This window comes from Petaurus breviceps, unplaced genomic scaffold, assembly GCF_028583685.1.
Source record: "Petaurus breviceps papuanus isolate PSGF00001 unplaced genomic scaffold, PetGlider_PUasm1.0 419, whole genome shotgun sequence".
In the NCBI taxonomy this organism is placed as follows: domain Eukaryota; kingdom Metazoa; phylum Chordata; class Mammalia; order Diprotodontia; family Petauridae; genus Petaurus; species Petaurus breviceps.
This window is the reverse complement of record NW_027186324.1, coordinates 13,638,416-13,655,552: the sequence shown is the minus strand read 5'-3', so window position 1 is coordinate 13,655,552 and position 17,137 is coordinate 13,638,416. Positions and strand designations below refer to the sequence as shown.

The window sequence follows — 17,137 nt, the reverse complement described above, 5'->3', positions numbered from 1 at the left end:
AGTTTTTCATTTGTTTGTATCTGTTTCATAGTATCTTGATTTCTCTTAAAGTCTTTAGCTTCCATTTACTCCAATCTAATTTTGAAGAAATTATTCTCTTCGGTGAGTTTTTGAAATTCCATTTCTGTCTGGGCAATTTGACTTTTTAAGACATTCTTCTCCTCGTTGGCTTTTTGGAACTCTTTTCCATTTAAGTTAGTCTATTTTTAAGGTGTTATTTTCTTCAGTATTTTGGGGGGGTCTCCTTTAGCAGGCTGTGGACTTTCTTTTCATGATTTTCTTGCATTGTTCTCATTTCTCTTCCCAATTTTTCCTCCACTTCTTTTATTTGATTTTCAAAATCCTTCTTGAGCTCCTCCATGGCCTGTAACCAATTCATATTTTCCTTGGAAGGTTTTGATGCAGGAGTTTTGACATTGTTGTCTTCTTCTGGTTCCGTGGTTTGATCCTTTTTGTCCTCAAAAAAGGATACTATGGTCTGATAGTGCTTCCTCTACTTGCTCATCTTGCCAGCCAATTACTTGCCTTTGGAGCTCTTTGACATGGAGAACTCTGCTTCCAGAATGGAGATAGCTGTGTCCCAAATTGTTGGGGTTTTCTCAGATGTTGTCAGATGTCTGAGGAGGTCACACTCTCTACAGCCACAAGCTTTGACACACTGGCCACATATCACAAGACTGTAATGCAAAGCAAAGGCAACTTTACAAGGTTCAAAATACCAGCATAGCTGCTCTCCACTTTATTCAGGGACAAATTAATAACAGAGAAATTAAAATATAGCATAATTCAAAGTACAGCATTCACCAAGTGTAATTCAATCAAGTACTACTCCACCCCTGGACATTACATTCATTTAATCAATCACAAAGTACCTCTTCTAAATACTACTACACCCCTAGGCAGTACATTCATTTAGTAAACCACAAAACCCCTCTTCTCAAATGGAGATTAGTTTCCAATCATAAGTAAAGTACATTCATTTGGTCAATCACAGAGCACAAAAAAAGTCAAAAGTTTCCCACCCTTCCATTACAACTGAATAGGCCATCTACCCCAGAGTAACAACAAGCTTAAGCACAGCATTTAATACCCAAAGAGAGGTCTTTTCTTCATCTTGACCTGAGGCAAGTTCTCAGCAATCTTTGTTCCTGTGGAGACAAAGCTTAGCAAGGCTGCAAGATACATTGCCAGTGTCTTCATTAATTCATTCTCTGTCTGCAGAACAGTCCTAGGACCCCTGAAAACATTAGCAAAACCCCCTTCCAGGATTTCTGTAAACATACAACAAGAAAATCCTTTTTCAGGGCTTCTGAACCAACAGCAAGGTTCCAGGACCTCTGCAACAACAGGACTGTCTTTTACCAGTGAACAAATCTGGCAAAACAACATCAAAACAGACAAAGTACCAGCATAACAGCCATGTCTCCTCAGCCCTTGGCAGCTCTGGGTGGCAGCTCTCAAAAGTCCTGGACAATTCAAACTGGCCCTCAGCAATCCTCTCTGTCTCTCTCTGCCTCCATGATGCTGCTTCCAAAAAATTCTTCCTCCTTTCTCTTTGCTAAATTTACGTCACCAGCTCCTCCCAGTTCAGCCCTCTCTTTTCATGTCAACAAGTCCATCCCACAAGTGGGATTCACAAGCTCTGGGTTTTAACACAATCAATCTGAAAACCAAGCCAATACAGGGGGATCTTTAAATTCCATTACTATTACAAGGACCACCACCCAAGACCATGATCCAGACCCAAGCAGGTCAAAGCAGGAATGATTATCCTCTGAATGGTTGCTTAGTCCCCCAAGAGATGCAGGCCAGGAGCTCTGGAGGCAGCCACGTGGCTGTAGCTGCCATGCCACCTTCACCTCTCACCCAGGGGGCCAGGGGACAGTCCTAGCTCTTCCATCATCCAGTTCCAACAGAGTTCCCCACTGAACTTTTACTTTCTCCTTGGCATTTATGGGATGAGAAATCTGGAAACCACCACAGCTGCTGGTGATTCACTCTCCTGAAGTCTGCTCCAGCCAGTCTGGGCTACTGATTGGGGCAGCCCCAGGTCTCAGCCTTCACTGCTTATGCAGAACTTTACTCAGCTCCCAGCTCAGTGCAATAGAACCTTCCTGTAGGCCTGCTAGGCTGCCATCAGTGGGAGATTTGTTTCTCTCTGTCACTTTGTGGGTCCTGGGGCTCTAAAATTTCTTTAGTCATATTTTCCAGTTTTTGGAGGTGGTTGGTGCAGAAGCTTACACAGTTTCCTGCTTCTACTCTACCATCTTGACTCTGCCCTCTAAATTATGGTTTTTAATCCATTCTGCTATCCACTTCTGTTTTACGGGAGAGTACATCCCATTAAAATTCACAACTATGATTACTATCTGTGTCTTTCCATCCTATTTCCCCCTCTTTATCCTTTTATTTCTTCCTCCTTTCTTCAAAAACGTTTTGCTTTTGAACACCACCTCCCTCAATCTTCTCTCCCTTCTTTCATCCCTTTTCCTTTTTATTCCATTTTCCCCTGTTACTTCTTTCCTCACTTCTAACTACCCCCTCCCTTGTCTTTCCCCTTTCCCCTCCTACTGCCTGTAGGGCAAGTTAGATTTCTATACCTAACTGAGTATGTTATTCCCTCCCTTTACCAAATCCAATGAGAGTAAAGTTCAAACAATCCTCATCTCCCTCTCTCTACTTTAATATGTTTTTGTGCCTCTCCATATGATCTAATTTACCCTTTTCTACATCCTCCTGTCCCCCCTCTCATATAATTCCTTTTCACTCCTTAATTAAGTTTTTTTTCTCATGACATCAGTTAATTTATGTATCTGTCTATGTATATCCCTTTTAAATTTCATAATAAAGATACAATTCTCAAGATTTACAAGTATCATCTTCCTACATAGAGATGTAAACAGTTTGCCATTATTGAATAGCATGCTTTTTTTTTCCCTTTCCTGTTTACCTTTTTATGCCTCTCTTGTGTCTTATATCTGATGATCAAGTTTTCTGTTGTTCTTTTCTTCAGGAAGGGCTAGAAGTCCCCTATTTCACTTAATGTTCATTTCTTGCTCAGTTTTGCTGGGTAGTTGATCCTTGGTTGTAATCCAAGCTCTTTTGCCTTACAGAATATCATATTCCAAGCCCTCAGATCTTTTAATATAGAAGTTGCAATATCCTACATAATTTCAATTGTGGTTCCACGGTATTTAAATTGTTTGTTTCTGACTACTTGCAGTATTTTCTCTTTGACCTGATAATTCTGGAATTGATGTGGCATTTTCAAATTGGGAACTCTTTCAGGATGTAATCAGTGAATTATTTCAATTACTATTTTAGCCTCTGGTTCTAGGATCTCAGGGCATTTTTCCTCGATGTTTTCTTAGAAAATGTTATCTAGGTTCTTTTTTCATCATGGCTTTCAGGTAGAACAATAATTCTTAAATTATCTCTCCTGGATCTATTTTTCTAAGTCAGTTGTTTTTTTTTCCAATGAGATTTTTTGCATGTTTTTCTATTTCTTCATTCTTTTGATTTTGTTTGCCTGATTCTTGAAGTCTCATAGAGTTATTAATTTTCACTTGCTCATTTCTAATTATTTCTTTTGGGAGGGTGGAAGGCAAGGCAATTAGGGTTAAGTGACTTGCCCATGGTCACACAGCTAGGAAGTATCAAGTGTCTGAGGCTGGATTTGAATGCAGGTCCTCCTGACCCCAGGACCAGTGTCCTATTCACTGTGCCACCTAGCTGCTCCTCCACTCTAATTTTTAACAAATTGTTTCCTTCAGTTAGATTTTGTACCTCCTTTTTCATTTGGCCAATTTTACTTTTTAAGGAGTTGTTTCCTTCAGTGTACTGTTTTTTCCATTTTGTCAATTGTATTTTTAAATGAACTGTTCAATTTTTCTTCTATCTCTCTAATTTGACTTTCTAAATCCTTCTTGAGCTCTTCCAAGAAGAGTTTTTGGATTTGAGACCAGTCCATATTCCCCTTTGAGGCTTTAGTTGTGGATATAGTGACAATGCTGTCCTCTTCTGAATTCTGTTTTGATCTTCCCTGTCCCCATAATAAGAATTTATGGTTCTTGATTTGCTATGTTGCTTCTTTCTCATTATGCTTACCTTTTTTCTTGGCTTTTAAAATTTATTGCTAGTTCTGAGGCACAGGGGGCACTGAGCCACACCTCTTGTGCTGGAGGGGTAGGGGCCTGGTTATTGGCTTTTGTGTATCTCAGGTCCTGGCAGCTGGAGGCAGGTTTTGAGCTAGAGATGGTGGTGTTAGCTGCTGTGTGCAGATGCCATGTGGGGTTTTATTGTGTTTCCCTCAGGTTATACTGAAGCTCATGGGTTGAGGTGTGTTGGTGGGGGTGATTGGACCCCTGGAGGTAGACCACCTCCAAGTGGGTGGCTTGCTCTAGAGCACAGATAGATTCAGCCACTAGTGGACACTCATCTGTCTCTCAAGTGATGGTTCTCCATGCTCTCCATGCTGATGCCTATAGGTTCCGCAGGCTGGTGTCTACAGGTTTCCCCATATGTGCAAAGGAGCATAGAAGTCCTTTTGCTGGCACTTGCCTCCTCCACCACTTTGGTGCTCAGGATCTCCAACTGCTTTGCTGAGGTGGGGCTTTTTACTGGCTTGCCAAGATGACTCCTGTCCTGTACTGGTCCCCTTCAGCCACAGCAAGAGGGACCTTTCCCATTAATCCCCCTAGCCTCACAAGATAAAAAATTGATGTATCCCATCTTTCTGCTGGTTCTACTGTTCCAGGATTTTTACTGGGGTGATTTTTTCTGGGTTTTTTAAGGTCAATTAGGAATAGTGAGTGCAGCTTACTGCTTACTCTGCCATCTTGGCTCCCAGAAGTTAAAGCATTGCTAGTCTAAGACTTTTGCATTGGTTGTTTCCATTGATTTTTAAGAGGAGATGGTGGTCAAGGTGGTGGTGGTGGTGGTGGTAGTTTGATTTTCTATCTCTCCCTCATAGTGCCTTGATTCTCCAGCTAGGCTGGCTTACTTACATTTTGTGTGGTAGTTGCTCTGTGGTTGGTAGAGATGACTGGTCCCTTCACAACAGGAGTTTCTTCCATGAATGATAGCTTTGGGGGCTGGGATAGAAGCATGAAAGGTGTTGCCACTAATATGGCTCCTATGCCTATCTAAAATAGAAAGGATCTAATTAGATGATGTCTAATAGCCCTATCTCTAAAATTATTTGATTCTATTCATTTTATTAAATCTATGAAAATTATTCAACTGCCTTTTGGTTTTAAAAATAAAATCTTTGGTGACACTTTAAGAATATGTTCACATTACTTAAGATGCCTTTGTAAAATATGAAGCAAAGATGGTTATATTTTTAGATAATCATGAATCTCTCTGTACATCAACCCTAACAGGAAAATGACAAGCAATAAAAATTGTGTTCATTGTAAGCTTAGGTAAATCACTTAGCCCCTTCCTGGGTCTTAGTGCCTTTATCAAAAGAGTTGAACTAAATAACTTCTGACATCCCTTCTAGCTCTATATCTATTGTTCTGTTATTTTCCTAGTGGTTATGAAAATGAATATAATTACTAAATCATGAGTATGTGCACATACATGTTTATTTTCTTCATTTGAAGACCCAATCTCAGTATTCCTTGGGGCAAATTTATACAGGGGAGAACTGAGATCCTAGGGATTATTATGACCTGAATACTTCTAATTCAGAAAGATATCAGTTTTACAACCAGAATACCAATTTGCTGACATCACTTATAGCTACTCTGCCTACCCAAGAAAATCTGTCTTTACAGAAAAAGAACTCTGTGTTCCAGACATTTAGATATAGAAAAGAAAACAATTTTCTTTTGGGACTTGGTCTTTCTAGCTGTTGCTTGGTTAGAGAGGGAAAGGGGTGGGGGGAGAAAGAGAGAGAGAAAGAGAGAGAGACAGAGACAGAGACAGAGACAGAGAGAAATTTTTCTATATGCATTTATAAATATATGTATGTATATATGTGTCATAGATATACTTCTTGCCTTCTCAATGGGTGGCGGAAGAGCAGAGGGAGGGAGAGAATTTGGAAGTGAAAATAGAAATAAAGTAAATACATATGAGTGCACAATGTACACATATATAAATGGTATGTGTATATATGTACATATATCGAACTAATTTGACAAAATTATACAAAACATGGTTTCAGTTCTTTTGCTTCACAGTTTATTTGTATATATATATGTGTGTATATATACATATGTATGTATATATACATATACAATTTTGTGTTTGTTGAGTTTAGACCTTATTATGATTAAATACCTGATTTTATGCAATGAAAAATAAAACAACTTACTTGATAAATTTCAAGGTTTTTTCTTAATTTCTTAAAGGATCCTTCCCATCCATTGGGGTGGAGGCATTATGTCCCAGCTTCTTGAGGACAGGCTTCTTAAATAACATCCCGGCTCAGCATCCAGTTTCAGGGCAAGGCTCTTTACCCCCCAGGATTCCTACTGGTAAGTATTTCAAGCAACATTGTCTCCCATCACAAATGGGGATTAAGGCAGCATTAAACACCTATGGTGATTCAGTACAAAAAAAATGAATATCTTTACATATGTAGTGGGAAAATGCAAATGAGACTTTTTAATACAAGAATTATATCTCTAATATCTAATACTACACCTCTGACAGTAACCTTAAGAAAGGAGAGGGGAAACTATAAGTAGAACATCCAGTTAATATAATGCTTAATAATGCAAAGCTACTACTGAAGTTAAAATTTGCCCCATGTCTTCAGATAAGTTTTTACTTGAGTAAAAATCTTAGATGCAGGGTACAAGTTTAAAATTTGATTCTAAAGTAATGGATTTGTGCCATTTGGCCTCTTAGGAATGGCAAAAAAAAATCCATTAAATATGGTTGGCAGAAAGATTCATTTCCAATCAGTGTGATTCTATGGGGACTTAATTAAACTTCCATTTTACTAAAGAGAAATATCTTGAAGGAAAGCCAATAACTGGAAAGATCACTGGACACTTTTTAATTTAGAAAAATGGCTACAGAGAGAACTTCATAAAAACACCAATCTGGTCAAAGTCATACATCAACAATAACAACAACAAAAAAGAAGCATTTAGAATGTTTGTAAATATTGTTTTGAAAAATAAATTCCTTTTGTCTTATGGTGCATTTCATCTACTTTATGAATTATTCACATAAAACTCATATTCCAAATAGATTTTCCATGTCATCCAACTCAATTCCCTACTGCCTTTCTCTACTATTTGTTGTCCAAACTCTGATGATCTACTTCCCTAATAATAATAATAATAATTATCAGATTGCAATGATAACATTGAATTCAAGATGAGAAATATCCAGACAGAAATTTAGTTAATTTAGTTAAAACTACCACTAAAATGGACAGGAGACCTAGAACTTTTATTTTCTCTTGCTATGACCTACATTTTAATAGGCCTACTTGTTCATCTCTTAGTAATATTTCACAAGTTATAAATAAACATTAAAAATAGTATAAAATACATATCAATCCATTAATATATCATATGGTAAAAATCATTATTTTTTAAAGTTTTTATTTTTCAGGCCAGACATGTGCATTAGCTTAGTAGTTTCCTCTCAGTGTAGCTACTCCCTTTACCAAATCCGAGCAATGGATTTGCAAATGATAATCTTAGAGTTGTCTGATAGACTGATAGGTTAAATAAATTCCTCTTGGTCATATAACTAATATGTGTCAAAAGCAGGGCTTCAATACAGATATTCTTGGATCTCTATCCACTATAACATGGTGCTTCTGATATATCTCATATATTTCTTACCAACTTAAAAAAAATTGGAGTACACATAGACAAAGTATGATACTGAAAAATGTGACTGCCTCCAGGAAAACTGTTTTCTTCCTCCTTTTGTCATAATTCTACAAAGTCATAGCTTTGAAAAGGATAATATTCTCCCAGGTACCATCTATAAGAAGTCATTTATGAATAAATCTGCTTTTTACGTTAGCTAGTAAGGAATTAATCTAGAAATATTTAAGTAAGCTATTACAATTCTGAAACTCTTTGTACCCCTATGAGCTAGCAATAATAATTTTCATAATGAATTTTATGATAAAACTACCTTTTAAAAAAAAGCAATATTCTTTGGGATGTCTTCTGTAGGTTGAAGAATGATATTTAATCTATTTAAAGATAAGAAGTAACTAAAAGATTTTCTCCATTTAGTTGAACTTTCAGTTTTCTGTTACAAGTCAATGAAGTAGATAAATACTCCCTATTTTAGATATCAAAGAAAATTGCTATAGGTTATTATTATATGAATACAGATATATTTGAGAATCAATGTTACATAATGAATAGAGGACAGTCAGACACAGGAAGACCTTGTTTCACATCCTGCCTCTGACACATACTAGGTATCAGTGTTCCAAGCAATTATAAGAAAAAAAGTTACAGGCAAATTTAATGGAGGGAAGCTCCACACAAGGAATTCCCTATACCCAGAAAATCACAAATATATCTCAAAATAAAAGAATCGTATATGCTCATGTTTTCAGATACCCAAAACCATTAACCATTAGATCTCACACCTTTAATATCTGGTGAGCAGATTAATTTCGACTTACCGCACATCAAGGGATTCACTGTGGTGGAAAGTTGAGGCAGGAAATTTAAGAGTATACCCAGATTATACACAAAACATCAGCATTATATCTCAGCAATTTCTCTTTTCAAGTCCTCTATTCAAATATCCTCCTGCCACTAAGGTATTATTTCATACCAGGTTTTTCAAAATATATTTGGCTTTCATTATCTAAGGTAATTGTGGAGTTGTTCATTTATGTGGACGTTTGCCAGCCCAACTATTTCTCTCCTACTAACCTTGCCTATAGGAAGAAAAATGAGATTAAGAGCCAACAATAACATATGAGATGGAGAGAGATCAGAAAAGTAGGCAGTAAAGTCTGTCTCTTCCAACTTACTGATCCTCTAGCCTGACTTGGGGTCACCAGCCCTCAAAAACAAAATGAGTACAAGCAACAGGATTTCCTGGGGGATATAATGTAATACCAAGCAAAGGCAACTTCCCAAGGTTCAAAATACCAGCACAGGTGCTCTCCATTTTATTCAGTGACCAACCAAGAACAGAGAAGATAAAAACATGACATCATTCCAAAATACAGCATTTACTAAGTGTGATTAAATAATCTCCAAGGACTACCCCACCCCAGGACCTTCCAATCATTCAATCAATTACAAAGTCTCTGTTCTAAATACTTCTCCACCCCTGGGCTATACCTTAATTAAGTCCACCACAAAGCCCCTCTTCTCAAATGGAGATTAGTTTCCAAACATAAGGTCAAAAGTTCCCCACCCCTGGATCACAATTGAATCTACCCCAGAGTTACATCAAGTTTAAACACAGCACTTAATACCCAAATGGAGGTCTTTTCTTCATCTTGACACGAGGCAAGGTCTCAGCAATCTTAGTTCCTGGGGAGACAAGGCTTAGCAAGGCCATAAGATACATCGCCAATCCCTTCATGAATTTATCCTCTGTCTGTAGAACAGTCCTAGAACCCCTGAACACATTAGCAAAGCCCTCTCCCAGGATTTCTGTAAACATACAACAAGAAAATCTTTCTTCAGGGCTTCTGAACCAACAGAAAGGCTCCCAGACCCCTGCAACAACAGCACTGTCCTTCACCAGTGGACAGTATTCACTCTCTGTCTGCAGGACAGTCTCAGGGCTTCTTAGTGAACAGCCAGGTTCCAGGACTTCTTCAACAAAAGGACTGTCTTTCACCAGTGGACAAATCTGGCAAAACAACATCAAAACAGACAGACAAAGTACCAGCAAAACAGCCATGTCTCCTCAGTCCTTGGCAGCTCAGGGGGCAGGTCTCAAAAGTCCAGGGCAATTCAAAGCGGCCACCAGCAATTCTCTTAGTCTCTCTCTCTCTCCACGAGGTGCTGCTTCCAAAAAGATCTTCCACCTCTCTCTTGTCTCTCCAAATCTACATCACCAGCTCCTCCCAGTTCAGGACTTTCTTTTCACATCAAAAAGTCCATCCCACAGGTGGGATTAACAAGCTCTGGGTTTTAACACAATCAATTTGAAAACCAAGCCAATACAGGGGAATCTTTAATTGCCATTACTATCACAGGGGAGAGTAATGGAAAGAGAAATTTGTTCTAATCCACCTTTTAATAACATTAAAAACATATATGTTTGTATATATATATATATATATATATGTATATATGTGTGTGTGTGTGTGTGTGTGTGTGTGCGTATTTATATACAGACATACACACATACACATACATGCAAGTACTGTGTGACTCCAACAACAGGTATACAGATTTAATACTCTAGTGATGAAAATTGGGCTGTAGGGTGTGTTCAGAGAAGACTAGTCCCTTTGGTGTGATGGCCCTTTTCAGGGCTGCTTATCCACCTTTGGTGTCCACCTAGCACCCAATTCTCACCTGTGGTTCTAAGAAGGTGTAGCATGCACAGCAGCCACACACCAGTAAACCATTTTGGCAGATAGGTTAAAACAGATTGAGGTGGGGTGGCCAAGTAGTGCAGTGAGTAAGAGCACCGGCCCCAGAGTCGAGATGACCTGGGATCGAATCTGGACTCAGACACTTAGCACACACCCAGAAACACCTCGCCATGTAACCTTGAGCAAATTACTCAACCCCGATTGCTTTAAAAAAAAAACAGATTGAGGGTAACCAAGGTGTCTCAAGTTCATTGGTGAGTTAGGGAGAGAGGGTGTCTACTCCAAGTATGTGAGACTTCTGCTGGTGGAATGGGTGGGTGAGAACAGTTTGTTCAAACAACCATGAAGGGTACTGAAGCAAGCATTGTGGAGAACTCAGAGCATGGTTACGCATCAAAGATGCCAAGGTCATCCACTACATCTTGAGCCGTCACAATTTGCCTTGATTCTGTCTTGCCACTGGACTGTGATGGCTCTGGAGGAGAGAGTGAGGCTTACGAAATTCACATGCAAATCAAAAGACATCACCCACACCTATCTCAATATCCTAGATATTATACCTATCTCAAAGTCCTGCAGCAACAGGTAAGTGATGAAGCAACAGGTGGGAATACACTGGGAGCTGTACTCGCAACCCTGCAAGCAGGGCACCCAGGCCATAGGGTCATTTCTCACTGGAGGAAAAAGTGGGATTCAGCAGCCTCCTAGGTATATGAGCAGCCTTTTAAGAACTGCACCGCTCACCTCCCAGTGTGCAGAGGTGGCTAGGAAAAAAACACCCTAAAAATTGTCTGTTTAGTCAACCCTGAACTGTTCACTGCAGCAGGCAGAGAATCCCACTTGTAGTTGAAACACAAAAAAATGTACAAAAACATCTGCAAAGATGACTCAACTCGCCATCAGCACATGGAATGTGCACACACTTATAGACAACACCAAATACGTAGACTCAAGAGATGAGCAGTTCTTGTTGCACATATCACATCCAAATAGCGGCCATGAGTGAAATGAGGGTGGCAAATGAAGGCCAGCTTACTGAAGCTGGAGCTGGATAAATGTTTTTCTGGAGTGGCCACAGTGAAGGGGAGCACCATGAAGCTGGTGTAGGTTTTGCAATCAAAACTAATCTAGTCAACAAGCAAGAGGATATTAGCCCCCCAGAGTTCAAGGATGCTGCTGTGACAATCACAAGGGGGTCTCTCTCTTAGTCATTGCTGATAAGATTCTTGCCAGAGTCATCCTTAATAGGCTGATCCTTCCCTTGGAAGATGGTCATCTACCTGAGAGCCAGTGTGGCTTCAGAAAGGCCTGAGGAACAGTTGATATGGTATTTGCTACCCAACAACTCCAGAAGAAATACCAGGAGCAGAACAGAGATCCCTACACAATGTTTATAGATCTGACCAAGGCCTTTGATACTGTTAGTTATGAGAGCTTTTAGAAAATTGTGTCAAAATTTGGTTGCCTAGAGAAGTTCATCAGCCTTGTACATCAATTTCATGAAGGCATGCTTGCCCAGATTCTGAATAATGGACAATGCTCTCATGCTTTCCCAGGCACCAATGGAGTGAAACAAGACTGTGTGCTTGCTCCCATGCTTTTCAGAATGATGTTTTCAGCCATGTTGTCAAATGCTTTCGATGAGGATGAACACAACATCAAGGTCAGCTATCACACTGACGGTAAATTCTTCAACTTGAAAAGGCTACAAGCCAAGACCAAAGTAGAGGAAGTGTTGGTGCATGTTGCAGATGATTGTGCACTCAATGTAGCCTCTCAATCTGAGATTCAACAAAGTATAGAACAATTCTCTGATGTTTATGCTAATTTTGGCCTAACAATTAACACCAAGAAAACACAGGTACTCCCTCAGCCACCACCTTACCATTCATACATGGAACCATCAGTTACAGCAAATGGAGAAGTTTTGAATGCTATGGATAAGTTCACTTACGTTGGTAGTGTACTTTCCAGGGATGTACACATTGATAATGAGGTTGACATGTGTATTACCAGAGCTAGCTCAGTGTTTGGGAGGCTCTGAAGGAAAGTATAGGAGAGAAGAGGTATTAGACTGACTATGAAACTGAAGGTCCACAAAACCATTGTGCTGACCTCGCATTGTTGTATGTCTGTGAAACCTGGACAGTCTGCCAGCACCATGCCAGGAAACTGAATCTCTTCCATTTGAATTGTCTTAGGAAGATTCTGAAGATCACCTGGCAGGATAAGGTACCAAACACTGAGGTCCTTACTTGAACTAAATTGCCAAGAATTCAAACTCTGCTTTAGAGAGCACAACTCTGATGGGTTGGCCACATTGTTCAAATGCAAAACATATGATTGCCAAAAAAGGCTATTTTATGGAGAAGTCACACAGGGCAAGCACTAACTCAAATGACAAAAGAGACCCAAAAAGCCAATGAGGATAAGAATGCCTTAAAAAGTCAAATTTCCCAGACAGAAAAGGAATTTCAAAAACTCACTGAAGAGAATAATTTCTTCAAAATTAGATTGGAGAAAATGGAAGCTAATGACTGTATGAGAAATCAAGCTACTATAAAACAGATAGAAACAAATGAAAAACTAGAAAGCAATGTGAAGTATCTCATTGGAAAACCCACTAACCTGGAAAATAGATCCAGGAGAGATAATTTAAAAATTATTGGACTACCTGAAAGCCATGATCAAAAAAAGAGCCTAGAAATCATCCTTCAAGAAATTCTCAAGCAAAATTGCCCTGATATTCTACAAATTGAAATAATTCACTGATCACTACTTGAAAAGGATCCCAAAAAGAAAACTCCTAGGTACATCATAGCCAAATTCCAGAGTTCCCAGGTCAAGGAGAAAATATTAAAAGCTGCCGGGAAGAAACATTTTGAGTATTGTGGAAACACAATCAGGATAACATAAGATCTAGCAGCTTCTACATTAAAGGATAAAAGGGCTAGAATAGGATATTCCAGAGGTCAAAGGAGCTAGGACTAAAATCAAGAATCACCTACCCAGCAAAACTGAGTATAATGCTTCAGGAGAAAATATGGACATTCAATGAAACAGAGGACTTTCAAGGATTCTCGATGAGAAAAGCAGAGCTGAACAGAAAATTTGACTTTCAAGTATAAGAAACAAGAGAAGAATGAGAAGGTAAACAGGAAAAAGAAATCATAAGGAACTTATTAAAGTTGAACTATTTACATTAGTACATGGAAAAATAATAATTGTAACTCATGAAACTTTTCTCAGTATGAGGATAGTTGAAGGGAATATATATGTGTGTGTGTGTGTGTATATGTATGTATGTATGTATACATATCTATAGAAGGGTGTATGTGTTTATAAATGCATATTTGAGCGTATGTATTTTTGTGTACATGTATGCATAAGCAGACAGCACCAGATCAGTTGAATACGAAGGGATAATATCTAAAATAAAATTAAGAGGTGAGAGAGGAATATAATGACAGAAGGAAAAAAGGAGAGAGAGAATAAGGTAAATTATCTCACATGAAGAGGCAAGAGAAAACTATTATAAAGGAGGGGGAGAGCAGGAAGGTGAAAGGGAATGGGTCAACTTAATTCTCGTTGAATTTGGCTTAAGGAGGGAATAACATACACACTCATGTGGGTATCTTACCCTACAACTAAGTAGGGAGGAAGGGGATAAGAGGGGGGATGATATAAGGGAGAGCAGATTGGGAGAAGGGCAGTTAGAAGCAAACGATTTTGAAAAGGGACAGAGTCAAAGTAGAAAATAGATAAGAAGGGGGAAGGATAGGATGGAGGGAAATATAGTTAGTTTTTCACAATATAACTACTATTGAAATGTTTTTGCGTAACTACACATGTACAACCTATGTTGAACTGCTTGTCTTTCCAATGGGAGTGGGTGAGGAGGAAAGAAGGGAAAGAATCTGGAAATCAAAGTTTTAAAACAAATGTTAAAAAAATTTACATGCAACTGAAAAATAAAATATGCAGACATTGGGGTATAGATATCCATCTTGCCCTACAAGAAAGCTGAGGGGGAGGGGGAGGATATAAAAGAGAACAGATTGGGGAAGGGGTACTCAATAGGCTCACCATCTTGGGAAGGGGGTAGGGGAAAGACAGGGGGAAATTTTGTAACTCAAAATCTTGTGGAAATGAATGTTGAAAACAAAAAATAATTTTAAAAAATCATTGTGACTGTAAGGGGAATCATGGTTAGAATGCTTGACTCAGAGGAAGGAAAACAGGCTTCCAAATTTGGCCCCTAACATTGGTCCTGTGACAATGTGCAAGTAATTTAACTTCTTTTCAGCCAATAGTAACTTTCTACAAATTATCTACTAAATTATGGATTGTTAAGATATCACTGATGAAGGGAGTTCTCACACTGACAAAATTACCATCACTTGCTTAATTAAAATGATCATATAGCTTTTGTTATTGGAAAATGGTCAAGGAAGTGAGGAGATGCAAAATTATTTACAAAGGAATATCCCTTAGCAAGTGTTGCTTTAGGGGAGGAACCAGTAGGTTGCTAACAGAAAACAGAATTTCCAGAGTGAATTTAGCAACTAGCACAGAAGTTTACATATAGTAGCCTAGTCTATGGATTTCTAAGCAGAAAACAAAACCACATATAACATGTATCTGTTTAGCTGTTTTCCAAAAATTCTAAAGTAGTGTGCAGTGGTTCTTGTCATTGTAATATTTAGATTTAAAGCTAGAAGCGACATTAGAGGTCATCTAGTACAAGCTCCTCATTGAGGAATAATGAAACTGAATGATGAGGAAACTAGAACTCTGAAAGATTATATGAACTACTTATGATCACATACAACTAGTTAGTGTCAGAGGAAGAATTTGTATTCAGGTCTTCCTGATTCCAAGTTCATCTAGCATGCAACCAAAAAGAATTGGAATATGTGTATACTAAAAGAGACCAAGGTGAAAAGCAGAGTGCAATTATCCATTAATTTTCTACTTTTATTTAAGTATCCATTCCATTTTGCTAAGTTTAGAGCTTAAGGGAACTACAAAGTGCTTTAAGATTTGAAATTTCTCAAAGGACTTTTGTCTAACTGACCAGGCTGCTGATTTATCTGTGGTAACCAGTTTCTTATAAAACAATAGTCATTATAATATCAAATATGTTTTTTTCTAAATGTAAAAACTTGATTGGACGATTTGTATTTTAAATTAAATTTTCATGTAAAAGGAATTTTAGAAAAACATCACATAGATGTCGAGATGTGTTGTAAAACTAATTCAGCACTAAGAAGAGTGATGGACTTGGGCTCTGGAAATACCTAGAATCAAATTTCTGTTTTGTTGTCTCCAGATGTCAATTACCAGGAGAAGCATAATCATATTCTAGTTCCTTTTTTTTTCTTTTTTGTTCGGAAAGACAAACCAAAGTGACTTGCCAAAGGTCACACAGCTAGTAAGTGTTAAGTGTCTGAGGTTGGACTGGAACTCAGGTCCTCCTAACTCCAAGGCTGATGCTCTATTCATTGCGCCACCTAGCTGTTCCTCTAGGTCTTTTCTTACAAACACTATCACAAGTGATGACTATCTAAACAGCAAAGCTCCTTAAAATCTACCACCTACAAGTTGTACAAAATCATCACAGAAATTGTCCTTACCTGTGGGCCTCTATAAACATTCCTAAACTATTTGTCCTCATCATTACTCAGAAAGGAAGCTGATAACTCTACACAGTTAATTAATGCAGGATGGGACCTTGGTAAGCATATGGTCCAATATCTTCTTAGCATAGGTGAGGGCACTGAGCCCCAGGAAAAAAAGGGGAAAAGAAGGGAAGAACTTATTCACCATAAAAAGCAGAAAATAAAAAGGAATTAATAAGCAAAACTTCAAAGGTAAAAAGCAAGCAAAACTTCAAAAAGTATTATAAATGGGAAAGATATCAAGGCTAAGGGAAAGAGAGCTAGTGGGAATAGGGTAACCTTGAAAAAAGATTACACTAAAGTAACTCAAGAGACATAGTAAATTATTTAAAGCTGAAGAAGGTGGAAATAACAATAACCACCACCACCCAAAAAAACCCCTAATATTAGAAACAAATGGAAGAAAATATAGACCTGGATCTCCTAACTTTAAAAGTTAATGTATTAAACAATTCAATAAAACAAAAAAGTGACATTGAATAAGAAAATAAAACCCTACAACTATTGCTTACAAGAAACATGTGACAAAAACAAAGACATATATAAAATAAAACTTGGGGATGGGAAAAAAATATTACTATGCACCAATTGAATCCAAGAAATTAAGAATGGCAGTGATACTATCAACAAAGCAAAAGCAAACATTTTAAAATGGGATAAAGAGGGAAAAGAAATTATGCTGAAAGGAACCATAGACAACAAACCAGTATCATTATACACTTGTGCATACTTATACACTCTCAACATCTTAGCATCCAAATTCATACAGGAAATATTAACTGAGCTACAAGAAGACATAGTAACATAACAGAGACAGAAGACTTCAATGTCCCTCTTTCAATTTTGGATAAGTCTAAAATAAAGATAAGCAAAAGTGAAAATAGTAACTGAACAAATTTCTACAGAAACTAGAACTAAAAAATTTATGATGCCTTCTAAATGAGAC

The 17,137-nt window shown here is 38.1% G+C and overlaps 1 protein-coding gene across 1 annotated transcript in view; it reads left to right on the top strand.

The window, feature by feature from the left end:
• The window catches only part of EPHA6 (EPH receptor A6), an 862,386-nt gene that overhangs the window by 647,526 nt on the left and 197,723 nt on the right, over positions 1–17,137 (top strand). The window contains exon 12 of the mRNA XM_069100744.1: positions 6,363–6,488. Coding sequence (XP_068956845.1) covers positions 6,363–6,488 — 126 coding nt within the window. The remainder of the gene's footprint in view (positions 1–6,362; positions 6,489–17,137) is intronic.